General features: G+C 42.7%; 1 protein-coding gene across 3 annotated transcripts in view; it reads left to right on the top strand.

Moving 5' to 3' along the window:
- MORC4 (MORC family CW-type zinc finger 4) overlaps positions 1 to 20,193 on the top strand; it is a 52,345-nt gene extending 32,152 nt beyond the window's left edge. For 2 of the 3 annotated variants that reach the window (XM_045996499.1, XM_045996497.1), the window contains 7 exons: positions 1,624 to 1,752; positions 4,016 to 4,084; positions 4,473 to 4,524; positions 5,903 to 6,078; positions 17,678 to 18,371; positions 18,657 to 18,940; positions 19,248 to 20,193. In XM_045996499.1, the coding sequence (XP_045852455.1) occupies positions 1,624 to 1,752; positions 4,016 to 4,084; positions 4,473 to 4,524; positions 5,903 to 6,078; positions 17,678 to 18,371; positions 18,657 to 18,940; positions 19,248 to 19,401 (1,558 nt within the window). In that variant the 3' untranslated portion in view covers positions 19,402 to 20,193. The remainder of the gene's footprint in view (positions 1 to 1,623; positions 1,753 to 4,015; positions 4,085 to 4,472; positions 4,525 to 5,902; positions 6,079 to 17,677; positions 18,372 to 18,656; positions 18,941 to 19,247) is intronic. The other variant, XM_045996498.1, reaches the window with a different exon arrangement.
- Positions 20,194 to 23,460: the final 3,267 nt, after the last annotated feature.

The following is a 23,460-nucleotide window of genomic DNA, read 5'->3' as shown; positions in this document are numbered from 1 at the left end:
GAAGCTGTATATCCAGAAATGTGTATGAATTCTCTTTGTTAAAACAGAGTTTTAAACAAGAAGAGGACATTGTCTTTGAGTGGTAGAAGTATGAGTGTCTTTTCTTTTTTATATCTTTCTGTATTTTCCAGTTTTTCTATCTTGTATTTTTATAGCTAGAAAAAAAAGCATCATTTAAAAAGAGAAGGAAGGGGCACCTGGGTGGCTCATTCGGTTAAGCATCTGACTCTCGATTTCAGCTCAGGTCATGAGCTCAGGGTTGTGAGATCGAGCCCCACATCAGGCTCTGCCCTGGGCATGGAGCCTGCTTAAGATTCTCTCCCTCTGCCTCTGCCCCTTCCCCTCCCTGCCACCTCCTGCTTGCATGTATACATGTGCATGCGCACTCTCCCTCTTAAAAAAAAAAAGAAGATAAGGAGAACATTGAACTAATACATAAAAGAACCATATCACTCTGTTGAAATGGCTATTAGAAGAATAGTTTAAGTGTAATATACACACGTTTCTCAAATCACGTATATGATTTGTATATGATAATATACACTTACATGTTTCTCAAATCAGCCCTTGGTGCCCCTCTGCCCTCTTTCTGCTTCTTTTCTCCAGCCATCTCCCTCTACTCTGCTTTACATTCCTTGGATGCTGACTGCTCCTGTACACACACCACCCCCTTTCACAGAGAAACACGTTCACACTGCGATGTAGCTCACTGGGTTACACTTCCTGGAGGGGATGGGAGTGGCTTTGTGTACAACTCTGGAAGGATTTTACCTTAATTTAACCAGTTGTTGGACAGGAGCCGCCATATCTAGTTAGGAAATTTAATCACATTTATAGGGTGTTTTTAAGATGAATGTTGGGAATACCAACCTAATAAAGTTGGTATAAACAAAGGTATAAACAAAGACTTTTGAACAGAAAAAAGAGAGAACTAGGGAGTCTGTAGGGAAATGGGGATTTTGTGATGATGATGCTTCCGTGACTCCTGCAAATGCACTTTAAACCTGTTGCACAGTTGGATAAAAGCAAATAAAATGATTTCTGTGGGTTTTGGTTCTTGGTAATATTGTTAAAAATACATATTTATATATTGATGTGTATATAGATTTTTTCCTAATAAGTTTAGAGTTAAAATTATCATCTTGTTTGTTTAAAACAAGTGATTCTGGATAAATATTATTTATTTCCATAAATAATGGTAGCTTACTGTCTTAATACTTGTTATAATTTTTCATCTCCATATCTGGTGTAGTTCTATTATTATTTTATTTGTGAAGTTCAAGATGCATTTTTTTTAAGATTTTATTTATTTAACAGAAAGAGAGAGATAACAAGCAGGCAGAGAGAGGGCGGGGAGCAGGCTCCCTGCTGAGCAGAGAGCCCAATGGGGGGGCTCCATCCCAGGACCCTGAGATCATGACCTGAGCTGAAGGCAGAGGCTTAACCCTCTGAGTCACCCAGGCTCCCCCAAGATGCATATTTTAGACACCTTGACCATAACATAACAGTTCTAACACATTTCCTATATAAAATTTTGTTCTTTCATTTTTGGGGTGTGACTTTCTAACGTAAGGGCACATAGCTAGGATATATGCAGTCATACTTCTGTTTTCCTTCTTGCAGAAAGATTCCTGACCAGACATGGGTACAGTGTGATGAGTGTCTTAAGTGGAGGAAGCTTCCTGGCAAGGTTGATCCGTCTACATTACCTGCAAGATGGTTTTGTTACTATAATTCCCATCCAAAGTACAGGTAAGGTTGGGACCCAGTACTGTGTTATGGAACATTTTTGTCTCTATATTCTAAAACACTTCTTTAAAAAGTTTTTTTGAGTATAGTTGATCTATAACGTTACATTGGTTTCAGATGTCTGACACAAGCCTAGTAATTCAACAAGTCTATCCCTTCTGCTGTCACAAGTGTGGCTCCCATTTGTCCCCATACAGCACTGTGACAGTACCAGTGACCATATTCCCCTTGCTGTAGCTTTCATTCCCAGGACTTACTTCATAACCAGAACCCCACTCCCTTACGTTCATTTTGCCCACTTAAAACACTTTATCTCAAGTCTACACTCTGCAGCCTGGCATCCGAGCCCCTTGCTAACTGATCCCACCTTACCTAGCCAGACTTAGTTTTCACTGTAGCTTAACACAAATCGTATGCTCTCGCCAGGCCTGTGGCACCAGTGTTCCCTGCACGCGCCATACTTGTTCCCTCCTCCATGACTTGAGAGTGTCATTCTCCTTGCTTACAGTGTGTTTCTGCATTCCATCTGCCTGTCCAAATCGTATCCATCTGGGAAGCTGAAGTATTCTTGTGTGGTACTTCTCCTGTTGACAATAGTTTACAGTGATTTTATGCTGGCTTCCTGCGGTGTTTAATTCTTGACATTTGTTCGCATACTGTTTTGTATTCTTTAGATTGTTTTCATATGTATATACTTTGGCTCTCCAAATGATTGTAAACTACTTAAGAACAAGGGCTTTACATTTCAGGTGGAGTTGATGATTTTCTTCATATGCTTCCCTTCCTCTGCCTAAATCTATCGTGGTACCTACCTGTTGTGCATTTAATGCCGTCTGTGCACATGTCCCTTGCAGCATCTAACATCTGGATACTGCCTGGCATATCTGTGAGCATTCATTTCAGTTTAACAGATATTTCCGATTTGACTCAGTAGTCACACAGGTTTAAAGTAATAATAATACGGTTTGCTTCACTTCAGCTCTTTCTTAATATTTTTTCCCCCTGTGGGATAAATGCTGATAGAAAAAAAAGGTACTAAAACAGGGTATGCGTTTTAGGAAAAATGTTTAAAATGGAGGAAATTAAGTAAGTGAGGTCTAGGTCTGGGATGAGTAAGCATTCCCCCATCATCTCCAGATGTACCTAAGCCCCTCTCCCTGGAGAGTAACCGGGACGGTGGGACTAGAACGTGGGACTAAGTGCTCAGGAGTCTCATTTTTGAAGCCTGGATCTTCTGTCAGTTTACACTTTAGTTCAGGAGACATAACCTTCTAGGAAATGGCTCCTTATAAAATGGGTATAACATAGGGTTTCCAGTCATTATGAATTTCTGTTTATTTGTTCTAGGATTGCTTTAGATCACTGAATATATTTTCTAGTACTCCTTTTTGTGTTTACTCCTAAGATTCTCTTCTTGTGCTCTACATATAACAGATGTATTTCCATTTATAGAATCCTCTTTTCTCTCTTCTTTGCTCTAGTCTCCACTATTTTGTTTTTACAACGTAAGTTCCTAATCCCTTATTGCTTCCCTCTGTCATCGCCTCTGATTTTCTTCTTCAGGCGTTATCACTTAGTTTAGGGATTCTCATGCTTCTAGACTGCACCTTGGGAATTACTTTCTTCATAAACATGAGGCATATAACCGAGGTTCTGGTCTCAGCAATCATCTCTGTGTGTGGAACCTCAGGCAGGTCTCTCTCATCCTTGAAATCCACTGTGTAAAAATAGAGATTATGCTTCTTGCCCTGCACCATCATAGGAATTTTGTAGCTGTCAAGTACTTTGTATGTCTTGGGGGAAAGGTGATATATGCACCAAAAATTAAATGATGGTATGCCTTGAGGTAAGAATTGCTACATGTTGGACATCTAGGTGCCCTCAGTCGGTAAAGCATCTGCATTTGGCTCAGGTCATGATCCCAGGGTCTTGGGATTGAGTCCTGCATCTGGCTTCCTGCTCAGCAGGGAGTCTGCTTCTCCCTCTGCCTGTGCCCCCTTCCCCTGCTTGTGCTCCTGCTCATATGCACTCTCTCTCCCTCTCACTTTTTCTCAAATAAATAAAATCTTTAAAAACAACAGCGAAAAAGAATTGTTGCATGGTAACATGGCACACAGGTTTTGTAATGTGGGTGGAATCTGAACTCTGTAGTGCCAAAGTGTTGTTAACCTCTATGACCTGCCTCATTATAGTTGTAAGGAAAGCAAAGGGTAAAACCAAAGGGCACATTTTGTTTCCCAAAGATGATTTCTTCTCTGTACTGCAGGAGATGCTCTGTTCCAGAGGAACAAGAACTCATTGATGAAGACCTGTACTTGAACAAAGCTAAAAAACAGTTGAGTATACCTAAGGTTTTAGATCATACAGTAGAGGGGCCTTGACCCTTCCCACCAGGACAGGGGGAGTTTTAAGAAAAGAGATGACTTTTCTTTCTTTTTTGGCTTTGAATGATTTCCCTCTCACTTCTGTTCTCCTAATTCTTTCCTCCTTCTAATCATCTCCTGAGTGTCTAACACATGATTGTCTTCTGTCTCTCACCTTTCCTTCCCCCTCTCTCTCTTTTGATGGGGCATTTGACCTCTCTCTTCAGTGGCAGAGTTTAGGAAGGCACCCTCAGTTACTCAACTTGGAAGGAACCTTATAACCTAAACCTACAATTGGTAATCCATTTCAGATGAAGAAATTTCATGAGTGAACTAAATAACACTTTTATCTTCTCCTAGGGATCAAGTGGTTGAGAAGAAGAAGCTGCCACTGGACAGTGAGAACCACCAGGTGAGAGACAGTCCGCCATCTTTGTTTTCTCACACGAAATTTTCCCCAACAGAGGACATAGGTTGAAGAAAGCAGCAGTCTTGAAAGCTGCATAGAAATAACAAACCATTTCTTCTGTTGGTCTTTTTTTCCATTGGATCTTTTCTGATTTTGCCTTGATCTGCTGTTACTGATGTTCAGATCACCAAAAATAGAAGAGCCAAATCTTTTATTTCCCAGATTTGGATTTCATACTGATTCTGGACAATGTGAATGTCACGTTCAGTGTCCCAGAATATTCAAGGTTGTGTTCCATCCTCATACAGGCTGCTCCTATAGTGTCTGGTTTTTTCTCAGTCTCCTTTCTTCCAGGATTCAGGGGTGATTCCTTCCTCCTTCCTCTTGGGAAGAAGGGGTGGTTCTCTGTGCCCCTCCCCTATCCCTGCTTTCAGGCTGGCTGGCTTTATAAAGACTCTGCTGTTTTGAATTTTCAGGAGCACTGTCTCTCGGACATGGTTGCCCAGCTCCGGACGCTGAAGGGTGCAATAAGGTTGGCCGTCCTCTCAGGGACACTCCTTTCCTGACAGCCACCATAGCACCCATGTATCTTCCCCACTCAACCTTGCCTTTCTGCATGATCTTCCTCTTGACCCTCTCTCCCAGAGATAACTGCTAGTAGCATGTTAGATTCTCCTTCTCCCCTCCCAATCAGGGTAGGTCAGACTGTTGAGGATAGAGGCAATTCGATACTAATTCTTCTGACATCCTACTGAGACCCAGGCATATGAATACCCAGGTTTCATAACCTAATGTCTTGGCTTAATCATCTGATCTAGAGATTGGGAGATGTCCTGGGACCGCCCTGTCCTCATTCAGTTTACCTCCCCTTTATATTCCTCTACCTTCATCGTTTCTACTCTCTTCCTCAGCTGGCTCTCCCACGAGATCTTAGATGCATGTCTCTGTGTGTGTGCACTGGGAATATGCGTTCGTCTCTTGCATGCATTTCTCCAAAACCAGCCCTGACATTTGCTGCGATGCTTACTCCCTCCACCCCTCCCCGCATCACAGATCTCAGAGGAGTGACCCCCCAGCCCTCATCTGGGTCACAGGAGAGAATTAGATGGTGATTCGGGGGCCTGGGTGTGTGTTGTGGGTGGGGTGACTCTAGGAGCCAATAAGTGAGTTGGGGAGGTCTGTTGGTGTCCAGCCGATAAGGTTATAACTGAACTAGGTTCAGTGGTCTAGTGTACATTACTGCGCGCTGTTTGTTTCGTGTAGGAAACCAGTTTCTTTTTATTTGGCCAAGTGTTTTCTCCTAGCATCAGAAGGATTTGACTCATCCTTTTGGTATTTTATTGAAATTGGGATTTTTATGAATCGCTTCTTTCTTTGCTAGGTATTTGCCAATCCACTGAAGATCCCTGCTAGTCGAGATATGGATGAATTGAACCATAAGACAATTGGATATGACGGAATGGATAGTCCTAGCCGGCCTCCATCTGTTGGAGAAGAAAGCAGGACATCTTCTCTTCAGCTTAAGCCTCTGGATTCCAGTGCTTTTCAGTTTTCCAGGTGGGTAGGCAATATAGTCTGCCTTCAGTAGTAAGCCTCGGGGTCCATTTTCCTGTGAAGTAAGTCGGGGTGGTTATCGTATTTATGCTTCTCCTAAGGCCTAACATGGACTTCAGTTGGAGAAACATGATTCGGGGGTTATGGAATTATATGTTGCATATACTTGCAATTTTTCAGCATTACAACTGCTGTGTCAAGTATGTCTGTCTCTCTTTTGAGGCAGTCATCTGACAAATACTTTTATGTATTTTGTATTCCCATTATGTTGGGAACTGTGTTAAGTGAAATAATGGATATGAAAACTCTTTGAAAAGCATAATGTGCAATCCAAATGTAAGGTAATGTGACAGAGGTAAGTGTTACTTCTTTCCTTAACCTTAGGAATATTGAGGTCCTGTGGGGCCCCATAGGTCTAGCACATGCTGGCCACATACAAAAAAACAACAAGCCTTCTCATCCATTGTCTCCTAGAGTCAGTTTTGAGTATGAGTGTAGTTTTGGGCTTCACTTGTCCATCTCCTAGCACCTCATCGGTATGATTTTGTTAGTCTTTCTTTTTTTTTAAATTTATTTATTTGACAGAGAGAGATCACAAGTAGGCAGAGAGGTAGGCAGAGAGAGAGGGGGGAAGCAGGCTCCCTGCTGAGCAGAGAGCCCGATGTGGGGCTTGATCCCAGGACCCTGGGATCATGACCTGAGCCGAAGGCAGAGGCTTCAACCCACTGACCACCCAGGTGCCCCTGATTTTGTTAGTCTTTATAACAGGAAGGAGCATACCTTTTCTTTTTCTGAAATAGCAGGAGTATTTGAAGTGCCGAGAGATATGACTGCCCCTCCACTACCATGAGACTGGAACTCAGGACTCCTAATTAGGACTTGCCTACTCCTATCGCTATACTTCTCCCTTCTGGCAAGGCCAAACCATAGGCAGGTACAGGGTTGCCCTTTAAAAGTAGAAACTTCTGGGGCGCCTGGGTGGCTCAGTGGGTTAAGCCGCTGCCTTCGGCTCAGGTCATGATCTCAGGGTCCTGGGATCGAGTCCCGCATAGGGCTCTCTGCTCAGCAGGGAGCCTGCTTCCCTCTCTCTCTCTCTCTCTCTCTCTGCCTGCCTCTCTGTCTACTTGTGATCTCTCTCTGTCAAATAAATAAATAAAATCTTAAAAAAAAAAAAAAAAATAAAAGTAGAAACTTCTGCAGTCATCAGTAATGTGACTGTTTTATCATGGGTTGTGAACTTGTCATTGACCCTCTTCATTTGGGGTGTCTTCTTAATATATTCTAGGTTAGAAGCAATGGTATATACATAACAGGGTAAAAAAAAAAAAGAAACAAAAACAACTCTTGGCTTTTCCCCCTAATGGTACTGAGTCTTTTCCTTGTGTCTTGCTTCGTAGGTGGGTCTTTTCAGCTTCTCATCTAGGCAAACATCTCCATATGTGTCCAAGTCCCTTCTTCTGTGATTCTTCCACAAATAAGCCCTGTAGATATTGGAAGAACCCCATGACCCCCCTGAACGTGAACAGAAGGTCTCGAGAGGAAATAAGCTATTTTAGGAGTGACACTATTAAAACTCTAAAGGAATTAAATGAGAATCGGTAGATCACCTAGAATAGTGCCTTGGGAGCTAGGAGGCCCTGAGTAACTAATGTACAATCAGAGCCCTGTGACAGGAGCCATTTCTAAGATTGAACTGTGTAGCAAAATAGAGTCCAGTCCGTCTCGTGGCCTTGAGTCTCATTTGACTCTGTTCCCACCCGTAGTTTTCCAACTCCCATTGTAGGTGAGGAGGGACATACAGTAAAGCGCTGCATAATTTTTAAGCGCATTTTGCCTCTCTGCTTTGATCTCCTTGAGGTGGCCACACATCCAAATTGCCATTGGCATTTCAAGGTGTCGTAGCTCTTGAAGGCTATCCTTTCCCTGCTGCAACCACTGCCTTTTCCTTTTTCTGCAGTGTTTCTTTTGTTACCCTAGAGTGGTTTCCGGTCCCTGGAAGGAAGTTATAGACACTGGTACCATGTGTGTGTATTTAATGAGTGCAGTGTGGCAGTACGGCCATTGGGTGGCGCGCTTCATCAGGCTTTAATGAGGTTGTATGAACTATTTATAGAACAGCCCTTTCCAGGTTTGGGTTTTGGCTATAGAGGACAGGCAAAGTACGTCATTCATGTGTAATTTTAATTTGAGAATACTATTCTTTCAAGTGAAAACGATAACGTGATCAGTGATGTTGCCAATGTCCTGTTTTATATAGGGTCAGTAAGCTGAGGGTGTCATTTTAAGCGACGTGGATTAGGGGATTCAAATTGAGTGCAAAGAGTCTGCCTTTTTATAGGGAAAAGTGAAGATATGCAGGGGTTTGGTAAAATATACATGGCTTTCTTGGTAAACAATGTTAATGAGATAATAGGTTTAGTCAGCAGTTACAAAGGTCTCCTTTGTTATTTATCAAAACCTGAAGCTAATAAGGGTCCTTGGGTCATGCAGTACAACTTTCCAACACTAGATAAAATAAAGCCCATACTATCCAAGAGAATTTTTTAAAAAGATTTTATTTATTTATTTGACAGACAGAGATCACAAGTAGGCAGAGAAGCAGGCGGCGGGGGGGGTGGGGGGGAGCAGGCTCCCTGCTAAGCAGAGAGCCGGAAGCGGGGCTTGATCCCAGGACTCTGGGATCATGACCTGAGCTGAAGGCAGAGGCTTTAACCCACTGAGCCACCCAGGCGCCGCTCCAAGAGAATTTTTTTTAAGGTTTTAGTGGAATAAGTTATATGATCTAGAGGGCCCGAGGGGTCCTTGGAAATAGCTTTGTGAGTTTCACAAACTAGCCAAGGGGATGGGAGGACACGCAGTGAGGAATAGGTTCAGCCAGGATGCAAATGGGCATAATCATTTAGCTTATTTCTGTTAAAGGAAATAGTCCTTTTTCTTCATTTGTTCTGCATATATTTGAGTGCTTGCTGTATGAAAGGCAATGTTCTAAGGCAGTGATGGACTCAAAAATGAAGAATTTTATGGCAGTCAGAGTTCCCTATGTAAGTATCCCCAATACATGCTAGGTTTCGTATGTGCAGTTACAAACTTAAGATCCAAAGTATCCATTAGCATATGGACACAAGAGGGAATTAGTAGCTACAATTTATTTAGATGTTTAGAGACCCCTTGAATAAACTGTATGTCAAAGGCTGATTATAAATAGTTCATGATTTAAAAGGATAACAAAAAGAGACCATCCAAATTACACTGTAATAGTTGAAGGAGAGGAAGACAGACATTCTGATATGTTTAAAGGAATATTTGAAACAACAAACACAAGGTAGAAAGAGAAGAACAATTTTATAAGTGAATAAGATGGATTCAGCAGCCAGTATTAACATTTTAATGAGAGAGACTTCCAGAATGGAGAAATGAGGAGTGTGATAGACTCTTTCACCAACAAATAACCTAATTAACTGGAAAATATTATTAAACAAAACAAAACAAGCATTTGAAGTTCCTGGAAATTGTCCTAGGGGCATATAGCAAATAAATATTCATTGAAGAAAATCTATGAAATCTCAGAGACCACTGCAAGGGTCTTCAGCCTTCAGCTTTGCTCCCATCCCCCTTCAAGCTGTATTTTACAAAAACTTCTCAGGGAGTTCCAATCCAAGTAGGTGTGGTCAAGAAGCTGGGGGCTCCTTCTTTCCCTAGCTCCCAGTGTAGAGCTGTGGTCTCACCTGGGTTGGAGAGGCCTCTGACATTTCTCAAGTGTCCTAGTTCTGTCTTGCAAAAACTATTCCAGGCCAACCTGGAGTACTAGGTCTCTCTTCTCCCACCCAGCCCCCACTCAGAGTGGAGCCCTCTCCTCAGGACAGCGTGCTGACAGTATTGGACTCCTGCTGCTCCAGCCCCAGCTTGCTTACAAGGCAGAGGTTCATGCCTAAAGTAGCAAGCCCCCCAAAACATCCTGGCATCCACATTCATAAAGAAAATTTTCTTTTATGCCACTTTTGGACAGTGGCACCAAGGTTCTGCTTAGGTCAAGGGGCCTGAAAGATGAAGAACTCCTTCGCTCTACCGGAAGGACCTGGCTTTTATGCGGAACAGATCATGGAGAATTCCATTTGTAAAAACACTGTCAAAAATACTGGAAATCTTGGTAAGCAGTAATTAAGAGACACTCATAGCTCTGTGATACACTTTGCAACAAGCGAAATGGCTGAGCAGTCAGAAGTTTGGTAACAGAACCAAGGAGAAAGACAGTCAAGAAAGACCTCTCCTGGGGCGCCTGGGTGGCTCAGTGGATTAAGCCGCTGCCTTCGGCTCAGGTCATGATCTCAGGGTCCTGGGATCGAGCCCCGCATCAGGCTCTCTGCTCCACGGGGAGCCTGCTTCCTCCTCTCTCTCTGCCTGCCTCTCTGCCTACTTGTGATCTCTCTCTCTGTCAAATAAATAAATAAATAAAATCTTTAAAAAAAAAAAAAAAGAAAGACCTCTCCTGGCATTATAGTCAGCCCTGGGATTAGGAAGGCTGCACATAGGCACGAGGCTCCATTTCCCCGGGAGCAGTCAGGCTAGGACAAGAGGTGAACTTTAAGGCAGCCCTCGAGCCTCACGCAGATCAAGCAACAAAAGAACAGGGCCCTCAGTGGCACTAGGGACTTAAGCACAGCCTCTGACTAACCACTGACCAATTAATAAGCTTTTCTGACCCAGGGGCAATTCCTAGGAAACCAGGCTTAAAAAGAAATCACACGTATCCTGGTAGACTGGAAGACTGTGTGCATGCTCAAAGTCGTGCCCTCTCAGAGGTGATTTGAGAGGGAAAATCCAAGCTGCTACTACCAGGCCGGATGTGGGGCCAAAACAGATCCCTTGAACTGTGATAGTAGCCTCCACGCCACAAATACACCCAATGGGAGAGGGTAAAAAGCTAACTGGATGAGAGGGCTTAAGCACAATCTGTGACCAATAACTGGCCTGTGCTTGACACAGGGGTGACTCCTACATGGCCAGGTAAGAGAAAAACCAAGAAGAAATCAATTTGCTCTACAGTATACAGCCTCTGATACTTCTGCTCAGATTTCTTCTGCTCAGATTTCTTCAGCCAAGTCACTAAACAACCAAGCAGACAACAACATCAACCACTCATGCATATGGGAGCAGTGTCCAGAGTTGCTGTTCTGTGTTATTAAAAATACCCAATTCTCAGGGCACCTAGCTGGCTCGGTTGGTGGAGCATGTGACTTGATCTCACAGTTGTCAGTTTAAGCCCTCCGTTGGCTGTAGAGATTACTTGAAAATTAAAAAAAAATCTTTAAAAATGAAAATAGCCAATTGTCAGGAAAAAATCATGAGGCATGAAAAGAAATAAGAAATAGGAAAGTGTGACCTGAAGCAGATAATAGAAAGTGCTCTTGAAGAGACCCAGACGTTGGATTTAGTAGACACAGACTTCAAGGCAGCCATTTTAAGGAAGGCATACCCGGGTGATGGGCATGAAGGAGGGCACGTGATGGAATGATGAATCACTAAACTCTACCTCGGAAACTACAACCAGCCAACCAACCAACCAACAAAAATAATGGAGACCACAGGGCAGTCAGATCACATATTCATGGTAGTAAAAGAAGAAAGAGTGTCAAGCAAGAATCTTAAATCCAGTAAAACTATCTTTAGAAAATGTAGGTGAAATAATACATTTCCCAGATAAACAAAAGCAGATGGAATTTGTTTCTAGTAAAAATCCCTTTCAAGAAATACTGAAGGGGGGCGCCTGGTTGGCTCAGTCATTAATTGTCTGCCTTCGGCTCAGGTCATTATCCCAGGGTCCTGGGATCGAGCCCTGCATTGTGCTCCCTGCTCAGTGGGGAGCCTGTTTCTCTCTCTCCCACTTCCCCTGTTTGTGTTCCTTGTCTTGCCATCTCTCTCTCTGTCAATTAAATAAATAAAATCTTAAAAAAAAAAAAAGGAATCCTGAAAGGAGTTCTTTAGGATGAGCGCAAGTGATACCAGATAGTAACTCAAATTCACATGAAAAATAAGAGTACTGGCAATGATAACTAATTCATTATAAAAGAATATAATGTAATAGCTTTTCCCCCCTGTTTCTATTTATTCATTCATTCATTCATTTAGTCATTCATTTATTCATTTATGTATTTGAGAGAGAAAGAGCCTGAGCAGGGGAAGGGGCAGAGGGAGAAGCAGACTCCCTGCTGAGCAGGGAGCGCAAGGTGAGGTCGATCCTAGGACCTCGGGATGATGACCTGAGCCAAAGGCAGGTGCTTAACTGACTGAGCCACCTAGGCACCCTTACTGTTTTATTCTTAACTAAGTTAATTTAAAGAATAATTTCATAAAATAAAGTATATGTATGTATATAATTTTATATATGTGTATAACTTCATTGTTGGGCTCATCCACAGATGTGAAATGTTTGACAATTAACAGCACAAAGGAGGTGAGTGGAAGCAAAGCAGTACTGGAGTAAAGAGATAACACCATAGTAAGAAATGAAGAAAATTTCAAGTGGAAAATAAGGTTGATTAGCAGACTCTATAAACATTATAAATATGCAGTTGCTCTGCTTTCTTCTCTCAGCTTCCTCAAAAGGCATAACATTACATAAAGTAATCATTATAGCAGTGTGTTGTTAGATTTATAAGTGTTAAACCAGAAAATATCCATATAACGTGAAAAAGGAATAGTAGAAGAAGAAAGGAACAAAGAAGGCATGGCACATATAGAACACAGCAAGCTAAATAGCAGATATAAATTCTGTCATTTCCATAATAACATTAAATATGACTAGTTCAAACTATCTGATCAAAAAATATCAGATGGATTTTTTAAAAAATACCCAAATATACAGGAGAAACATTTTAGAGTCAGAGATAAAAATAGGTTGAAAATAAAAGAATGGAAGCAGATATACCATGCAAAAGCAACCATAAGAGTGCTGGAGTAGACTTTAAACAAAAAGATGTTACTAGATATTAGGAGGGATATTTCATGACAGAGTTCATCAGGAAGATGTAGTAATTATACCTATATGTGGACCTAATAACAGAGCCCCCCCCCAAATATATAAAGCAAAAGCAGACAGAATCGAAGGAAGAAATGGATATCAGTAATACTTGAAAACTTCAATGGCCCACCTTCCATTATGGGTAGAGGATCAGCAAGGAAACAGAAGAGTTGAAGAATGCCATAAACCAACTGGACCTGACAGAAATGTATAGAACACTTTATATTCTTCTGAAGTGTACATGGAGTATTATTCAAGATAGACCCTATGTTAGACCAGAAAACAAGCCTCAGTAAATTGAAAGGATTGATAACATGCAAAAAATGTAGTCCAATCCCAATGGAATTCCGGTAGAATTCAACAACAGAAGAAAATATGGGAAATTCACAAATATGTGGAAATTAAATAACAGACTAAAAAGCTTTTGCATAGTGAAGGAAACCATCGACAAAAAAACAAAGTAACCCACTGAATGGGAGAAGATGTTTGCCAATTTTATATCCAATAAGGGCTTTATATCCAAAATATATAAAGAACTTAACATCAAAAAACCCCACAAAAAATTTGGCTAAAAGATGGGCAAAGGGCCTGAACAGACATTTCTCAAGAAGACATGCAAATGGCCAGGAGACATATGAAAATATGTTCAAAATCACTCATATCAGTAAAAAAAAAACCAAATCAAAACCATAATGAGCGATCACCTCACACCAACCATAACGGCTAAAATCAACAACACAAGAAACAACAGGTGTTGGGGAGGATGTGAAGAAAGGGGAACCTCTTGTATTGTTGGTGGGAATACAAACTGGTGTAGCCACTCTGGAAAACAGTAGGGAGGTTCCTCAAAATGTTAGAAATAGAATGACCATTTGATCCAGTAATTCCACTGCTGGTATTTATCCAAAGGAAATGAAAACACTAATTTGAATAGGTCATAAGCAGCCCTGTGTTCATTGCAATGTTATTTATAATAGCCAAGACATGGAAGCAGCCCAGGTGTTTGTTGGTAGATGACCAGATAAAGAAGATGGGGTACACACACACACACACACTGGAATATTACTCACCATAAAAAATGAGATGTTGCCATTTGCAACAGGATAGGGTGTAATGCTAAGTGAAATAAGTCAGATAAAAAAAGACAAATACTGTGGGATTTCACTCCTATGTGAAATTTAAGAAACAATACAAACAAACAAAAAGCAAGCAGAGGGAAAAAAGAATCATAAATGATAAAATGGACTCTTAAATACAAAGAACAAACTGGTGGTTGCCAGATGGGTGATGGGGGGGGGGAATGGGTGAAATAGATAAAGGGGATTAAGAGCACACTTATCTGGAGGAGCACTGAGTACTGTATGGAATTGCTGCATCACTATATTGTACACCTGAAACTAACATAACACTGTATGCTAACTACTTCAAATACATAAGTAACTACTAAAAATTTTAAGAAAACAGTAAAGTGATTTCATTTACAGTGGCTTCAAAAATAGTCTTTAGGAATAAATTCAACGGAAGTGCAAGTAAGCCTTATAAACTGAGAACTACAAAATATTTTTGAATGAGATTAAAGAAGACCTGAATAAATGGAAAGACATGTCATGTTTATGGATTAGAAGGTTTACTGTTGTTAAGATGGCCATATTTCCCAAATTGAGCTACAGATTTGATGCAGTCCCCTATCAAAATATCAGCTGGCTCCTCTGCAGACAGACAGTTGAGAAGTACTGCAAAAAAAGAGAAGAAAATGAGAAGATGGGGCGCCTGGCTGGCTCAGTTGGTTAAGCGTCTGCCTTCAGCTCAGGTTGTGATCCTAGAGTTCCGGGATGGAGCCCTGCATCGGCATGGGGCTCCCTGCTCAGCAGGGAGCCTGCTTCTCTCTCTCCCACTGCAACTTTCCCTGCTTGTGCTCTCTCTCTCACTATCTCTCTCTCAAATAAATAAATAAAATCTTAAGAAAAAGAAAAGAAAATGAGAAGAAACTAGCTATGTAGTTTGAAAAGAATTCCTGGTGTATAAACCCTCAATTAGTCCTTACTAAATGAGTGAATACAGGTCTGGAATAAGTATCAGACCCTACGGAGAAGATCAGACCTTTACTTACAGAACTGCTAAGTACTTCTAGAACCACTAAGTAAAATCCACTTCTTTTTCTCTCACATAATAGTTTCATTTTTATTTCCTTTTATGTGCCAAGTTTTGTCCCTTCCTTCCCATCTAGCACAGCTAGTTAAGCTCTCTTCTGTCAAGGAGCTTTTATTTAGTACTTTAGTAGGGAATTTACAAGACACACACACAACACACACACACACAGTAAAAAAGAGATAATATGTTATAACTGAGTGCTAAGGTGCTGTAGGAATTCAGAGGTAGTATTTGAGCCAGGCTTAGACGTGCAGTATGGGTAGGAGAAGGGCATTCCAATCAAAAGAAGCAGCATGAGAAATCATGGGCATTTCTTTTGGCTGGTGTTTTTGAAGGGAAGTAATGAGAGAGAAAGCTGGGGCCAAGTGATGTCCCAGCCCTGTCCCTGACTAGCTACATGACCCTGACAAAGTTAACTTCTCTACATCTGAGCATCCTCTTTAACCAGTGCAGATATACATACCACTTACCTCAGGGTTGTTGGGAAAACTGAATGAGACCATGCACATTAAGCACTTACCATACTGTCTGGCACAGAGTAAGAGCTCAATAAAGGTTTCTTAGGTTTTGGAATGGAATACCAAACTAAGGCATTTGAACTTTTATGTTGTGGGTAGCAATAAATAAAGATTTCAAATAAGGGTGTAACATAAGCAGGCAGCACCTCAGGAAGATTAGCAGCTTGGCAGCAGGTGGTCTGGCAATGAGAGAAGGGGAGACTGGAGGAAGCCATTACAGTAGCTCAGGACAGGGAATGTGAGCTCGAACCTGAGTATTGATAGTAGTAGAACTATATAAAATTACTGAGAGTTTGCTGGTGTCATAACACAAATCAGACATAGGAAAGGGAATGGGTTTTCTCTTGACAACAGAAGGCCAGTTTTCTACATCCTGAGACACCAGTGGGACAGGCAGGAAGGGGTGTGCTGGGTGATTGGAAATTCCATACTAGAGATCAGGGCTGGGGGAATGACCAGAGGTTATAGCCCAGAGGTGGTATGAGATTACCAAAGAAAAGAAATACAGGGAGAGAGATAAGGATAGAACCCTTGGAGGCAGCAAAAGGAAGAGAAGGCATATCATTTGACCAATTGCCTTTCGTAGAAGTGTAGAAGTTCGGTCTTGCTATCTGGGATCGTGTACCCTTCCTTGCTACCTTCGAACTGACTGACTGACTCTTCCTCCCTACCACAGCTAAATGGGCCCTCTGCAGTGGCCCTTTATGCAGATTCTAGATGAATGCATTTGGTCTCACATTGCCCCTAAATATTTTTGCTTTCCCCCTAAGGTTGACACAGCAAGACCTATTAAGAGGCAGACCAGTTTTCTTTGTGGGTGAACAGTAGTTTCAAAGAATGTTCAGGGCGCTGTGAGAAGCTAAGGTTTGAGATGTCTTACAAATGTTCTCAGAACTTGCAGAGAAAAGTGGGCCGCCTTGAAACAGTGTAAGGTGGCTGATGACATGCCTGACTCTTTCTTATTGAAAATTTGAAATTTGATATTTACTTTGAAATTTCTGCATTTTCTGCAGGGAGGACAAAATAGTTATGGGGTAAAAATGAGCTGGCGTGCTGGGGGTGGGGGAGGTGTCCTGTCCTACTGCAGGATTTTAAATTGCCTGTGGATTTCATGGGTGCCAGTCATTTCCTTAGTTCCTTCACCACTTAGTGCAAATAGAAGCCAGAAATGGAAGGCGATGTGCGATTACTCTTCTGCACTTTCCTGAAGAAATGAGGGAGTGCCTCTTTGCCCTGACAGAGGGCAGTTCTTTTACCCGAAGAGGGAAATGATTTGAAGTGGCCGATTCGACTTGTTTGTTTCTGACTAGGGCCCTGTGTTTTAATTAACTTTTATAAGTGAATAATGGGATATAGCCACAATCCAGGTGGCTGGCAAAGGAACTGCATGGTGTTCTGTTGCAATATAAAAAATGTGCCTAAGTCTTTGATACTGGGAGGTTTTTGTGACACTTTAAAATTAACGAGCTGGCTCAGCTTTCCTCCACATACTCTACTAGGCTTTTTATGACCTTTTTTTCCATTCTTGTGTTAGGGGATTTTGCGCGCGCGCGCGCGCGCGTGTGTGTGTGTTTCTCCCTTTCCTTGCATTTTGGAAACTTCCGAGTCAGGCTGGTTTCAATCCTATTTTCAGAATTCTTACCAAGTTCAACTTGGTCTTGTTATATCCAGATACTGACTCTCATACTTTTTGATTTCACCTCTCCATTCAGACTGGTTGCTAGCTTAGCAAGGTGCATGAGTGAAGGGTTTGGAGTTCGAGGATAGAGTTGTATTTTCCTAACCTGAAATGATCTGTGGATAACAGCTAAAATCAGTTCTAATGTGGGAAGTTTGGAGAGAGGCTCCATGGGATAAGAATACACCTAGCTTGTACTTTGACAGCTTAACATTTAATTCCCTCTTCTTCTTGCAGTAAGTACAAATGGATCCTGGGAGAGGAGCCGGTGGAGAAACGAAGAAGGCTCCAGAATGAGATGACAACACCTCCTTTAGATTATTCCATGCCTGGCCCTTATAAGAGGGTGGAGGCAGCTGTCTCCTACCCAGAAGGGGAGAACAGCCATGATAAATCCAGTTCGGAGAGAAGCACTCCACCGTACCTTTCTCCAGAATACCCAGATGCAAACAAGAATACCAGTCAGAGTAGGGAGGTGTCAGTCCTGTATTCAGGGGCCCAAGACCAACACCAGGGGTCTCTGCTCCCTGAAGAATTGGAAGATCAGATGCCGAGATTGGTAGCAGAAGAATCTAACAGAAGCAGCACAAATGTAAACAAAGAGGAAGTAAACAAGGGACCTTTTGTAGCTGTTGTCGGTGTTGCAAAAGGTGTTAGAGATTCAGGAGCTCCCATTCAACTGATCCCTTTCAACAGAGAAGAGCTGGCTGAGAGGAGAAAAGCAGTGGAATCCTGGAGCCCAGTGCCTTACCCCTCCGTGGCCTCTGGTCCCACCCCTGCCGCAGCCGCTGTGGAGAAGGGCCGAGGTTCTGAGGAGGGCGGAGGTCGCAGTTCGCCAAAGATGAAGAACCAAAGAGAGCTGGAAGAACTGAAAAGAACCACAGAAAAACTGGAGCGTGTTTTGGCTGAGCGGAACTTGTTCCAGCAAAAGGTTAGGGCATCACCTTCCCACTAGGAATAAGAGATCCTTGTAACCAAGAGACCAGAGAGTCGCGGCTCTTGACGATTTCCCGTTCTGAGGCCTTTCCACAACAGAAGCCATCGACTCATTCTGTGCGGTGTCTCAGATTGAATGAACCCGAGTGGGCTTCCCGCCCCTATCTGGGGATTGAGAAGGTCCCTCAGTGGAACATGTATGGAGGAATGTATTAGGGACACATTTTGGTGCACTCCTAGCATGTGGGGGGTCATTGAATTTCTGTTTCTTGGACTGCAGGTGGAGGAGCTGGAACAGGAGAGGAATTACTGGCATTCTGAATTCAAGAAAGTCCAGAGTGAATTGGTAACCTACACCACCCAGGAGACGGAAGGCTTGTATTGGAGCAAGAAACACATGGGCTATCGCCAAGCTGAATTCCAAATTCTGAAAGCTGAGCTGGAGAGAACCAAGGAAGAAAAGCAGGAACTCAAAGAGAAACTGAAGGAGACAGAGATGCACCTGGAAGTGCTGCAGAAGGCTCAGGTCTCCTACCGGACCCCAGAGGGAGATGACCTAGAAAGGTTAATTACTAGGGTTTAGTTATCAGCTTGTGAGTGCTAACGGGAAGCATTCCTTAGGACCCCCAGTTATTGGCCATAGCTAAGGGAGGAAGCCTTAATTAATTTATAGGCCACCAAGGAGCGAGGAATTACTTAGAGAGCTGCAGTCAGTCTCCCTGTGTTTGGTGGCACCGTGCTTTCTTCTTTCTGTCTAGCTAATGGACACATCATTGTTGAGAGATATAGGCCCATTTTTAAGGAGCTTCATTTTGTTCTGTTGGCTAATGACTTCATGTCATCTCTTCTGCCCCCTCACTCCATCATACAGGGCTTTGGCAAAGCTTACGCGGCTGCGTATCCACGTCAGCTATCTCCTTACTTCTGTCCTCCCTCACTTGGAGCTTCGTGAGATCGGGTTTGACTCAGAGCAAGTGGATGGGATCCTGTATACGGTGCTGGAGGCAAATCACATACTGGATTGAGCACCGGACTATATACTCTATATACCCTTCTGTACCCTACCCTACTCTACCCTACCCTACCCTACTCTACCCCACTCTACTCTTCTCTTGTCTTGTCTTCTCTTTTCTTCTCTTCTCCGTTCCCTTCTTCCTCCTCCTTCCCTCTCCTCCTCTCTCTCCCGCTCTCCCCCCCCCCACCTTTTTATGCCTTATATAGAGAATCTTTGAGTAAATCCTGGCTGTCACTCATTCTGCTTCTTATTCAGTTTTGGTGTGGAGAAAGAGGCTAATTAATAGGCTTTCAGGAGTTCCAGGAACAGAAAAGCAGTAATCATCAAGCCAGGTGACCTGAAAGCTTTAATTTTCATGATGTAGATACTTGGCCTGTTTTATATCCTTTCTGAAATGGTTTGTATTCATTTAGGTTAAATCAGCCAGCAAATACTGGGTCCAATGTAGTAGGTGTTTGGGGATAAATTAAGAAGTAGAATTCATGGCTGCAGCCTTCGAGCATCCAACAACCTAGTTGGAAGTGCAGGACACACGCCAGGTTCACTAACTGGTACAAGTGAGGGGTACAAACGTGATAGAGAAGTTCTAGGGGAGGAAGATGAAGGAAGGCATCACATCAGAAATGGGACATAAACTAAGATTTGTTTAAAGAATGAGCATGACCACACTGTCAACAATGGCAACAATGGTTGTTCTCTAGGGGTAGGACTATGGTTGATATTTTTTTTCTTCTTGCTATCTTCCTGCTTTTTTCAAATTTTCTATATAAACCCATTATTCTTCTTACATTGGAAACAATAAATTGTTTTAAAAAAGAATGAGTAGGTTTGGATTTAGATATCAGATGAGAGACTCTGTTGAATGTATAAGGTGATTTTAGATTTACAGTTCATGTCATATTTAGCATTACCTCTGGAAGAATAGCATGAACAAAAGCTGGAATGTGAAAAGGACATGTGGTAAAAGTGATGGGTTAATGTGAACGGAACTAAGGTTAAATCGTGACCCACCTACTCACCCTCATGTCGTATTTACACATCAATACGTGCTCAGATTAAAAAAATATGTGCCACCTAACTGGGATTTCAGGAAGTGGGGAAGCCCTTTTAGAGCAGGGAGGTCTGTCTGCTACCCCTCAGAATTCACCACCCACCTGCTCCTCAGCCTAGTGCTGAGTAAGGGGCTGGTCTCATATTATCAGAAATAGTAAAACCTACACTCTTGTAAAAGTAGCCATTTTGTTTATCCATTGCTTTATTGTATTTATATAGCGCCTACTCTCCAAAGAGTTCAAGGTACTCTTCACAAGACATTCATTGAACAATGAACACTTAAACTATGCCAGCAGTGAAAACAAGTAAAGGAGAAGGAACCGAAGGGGATGGTGGAGTGGGCTCAAGCCATCGCAGTAAGGATTAGGAGGTGCAGAGGGATGGTTGGGGTATTTGTTCTGGTTTCCCTGCAGAGTGACTTCGGAAGTCTCTCCCAAGCTTATTTTGCCTCCTTGGCGAGGAGGCCCATCACAGGTACTGCAGGGAGACCAGAAGGCCTGGCGGGGAGGCCCGAGCCAGGCTTCAGCATCAGAAGGAGTGCTGACAGTCTCACACTTGCGTGCGCACGGGCATGCACACACACACACACACACCCGGCCCCAGGCCCTCACCACACCACACCTCTAGCCTGCAGCCTGGTTGGTTTTCATGGAGATATTAGGACTAGGCTATTGAAGGCCCCCATTGTCTAAATAAATGTAAATATTACTGAGAAGTGGGGCTGGGGGCGCATTTTTAGCTATCCTCTTAGTGATACTTATTCTTTGGGGGGGGCTGTAAAAAGCTGGGACTTGGTACAGATATGGACAATACGGATGGAAGGTGGTGTCAGAAAAAAAATTCAGAGCATTGAAGGTTCAGCCTGTTGGGAGGAGAGTGAGGTTGTGTGAGTGGTGTGTGTGCATGTGTGAAGGGCAAAGTAGGAAAGAATATGGGCAATTGAGCTTTAAAAAGAAAAAAGTTGGGGGGAAAAGTTGGAAAATGTAATTCCTCTTTACTAGTGCTTCCTCTGCACCCATTTCCTAGACCCAACCCCATACTGCTTCTTCCAGCAACAATTAGGTGTGTGAGTCTGTCTACTATGATGCCAGAGCTGCCCCTTTATTAACTGTTTGCAGTGAGACCACACCAGCGTGAGGCCCCTTGAGCCAATGTTAAAAGCCACAGTGGAGAGATTCGAAAGTGTCCCCCAGCCTTACCAGAGCGCATATAGCGTGGAGGTAAAAGACATTGGAAGAAAAAAGTGGGTGCCCTCTCCTGGTTGTCCTGTTGGACTAACAAGATCATAACTCCTTTCAAATGTCCCTCCTATTTACCCTTTAACTTTTCATTTCCACAATCAACATTTAGGCCCTTATTATCTCATGCCTGGAAAATTGAAATCAGCTCTTAACTGGCTTCCTTTTCCTCCTGTTCTCACTCCTTCCATCCACTCTACTCACTGTCACGAAATTGCGTTGAATGACTTCCTCGGGTTATGCCTCTGCTCAAAGACCCACTAGTGCTCCCAGTTGCCGAGCAAGTACAGTACAGAAGCCCCCATGGCCATTCCTGTGCTCTCCAGACTCCTCTAACATTCCAAACACAAACGTCGTTCCATTCAAGCTGAACTGTTTTTCAGTTTCCAAACCTGCCTGGAGGTTTTCTCTTGCACTTTTACTGTTCCGTTCCCTTTACCTGGAACGTCCTCCCTCATCATCTTTCCTTTGGCTCAAATGTCAGCCTCACCCCCCCAACCCCCACCCCACCCCAAATTCCCCCAGTTAACCCAGGCAAGGCATAATGTTTTCTTTGAACACGTAAGTTTTGTGTCACAAGGCTTATCACAAACTTCCTTGTCCTGTCTTCCTATTAACCCTAGATTCAAATATACAGCTGCCTACTTGGCATTTACATTTACATGTCTCACAGGCATTTCCAATAAAATGTGTTAAAAATAAACAGTGACATACACACCCTGGGACTGTTCCTTCCCCCAGTTTTCTCATTTTAGAAAATGGCACCTCCACCCACCCAGTCACATAAGCTAGAAACCTGGAAGTCATCCTTAATTTTCCTCTTTTGTAGTCCCCCACATCCAGTCTGTCAGAAAGTCTGTCAGTTCTTTCACCAAAGTATATCTTGACTTCACTGACTTTTACCACAGCCTCCTTAGTCTAAAGAACCATCAACTCCCATAGACATTTTTGCAACTCCTGACTGGTGTCCTTGCTTCCACTCTCATTCCCACAACTGTCTTATCATGTCAGCCAGATTTAAAAAGAAAAAAATACAAGTCAGATTACATAACTCCTTGCTTAAACCCCTTCCATGACTTCTCATTGCACTTAGAATAAAGTCCATCCTCCCTACTTCATCTGCTTTGTATCTTGCAATTTTTCATCATATTTCACTTTTCCCCTCGCTCACTGTGGTCTTCCCACAGAAACATGTCATGCTCTCCCTTCCCTCCGAGCCTTTACATATACTGTTCTCCCCTTCTAGAATGATCATACCTCCAGTTTGGGCATGGCTGCCTAGTCCTCATCCTTCAGGTGTCTGTGTAAGTCTCAACTTTCTCAGAAAGGCCTTCCATGCAGCCTTTCTTCTCCCTCTACCCTATTCTGCCATCATTTCCGTTTTCAATTCCTGGCACTTCTCACAATTTGCTATAAAGTATTCGGCTGTTGACTTGCACTCTTTTAGCAAATACTCACCGGCTACCTACTGTGTGCTGTGATAGACAGTAGGGAGCACAACCTGCTTGTTGTCTGTCTGCCTCTTTCCCTAACAAGTTTCCATGAGGGTAAGGGCCATGCCCGTGATGGCCAATCCCTTTATCCCGCAGCTTATCGTAGTACCTGGTATATAGTAGGCAATCAATCAATAATTCTTACTGAATGAGTCAATGATGGGAAATTGTATTTCCATCTCTCTCAAGAGCCTATAGTAGTGCCTCATTCGTGGAAGGGGCTGGCTAGATCAGTCTGAGTAAGGGAAACAACAGTGCTGGCATTAAAAAGAGTCTAAGAATGCC

Source organism: Meles meles, chromosome X (genome assembly GCF_922984935.1).
Source record: "Meles meles chromosome X, mMelMel3.1 paternal haplotype, whole genome shotgun sequence".
NCBI classification, from domain to species: Eukaryota; Metazoa; Chordata; class Mammalia; order Carnivora; family Mustelidae; genus Meles; species Meles meles.
Note: the sequence above shows the minus strand (reverse complement) of the source record. Positions and strands in the feature narration are given on the sequence as shown.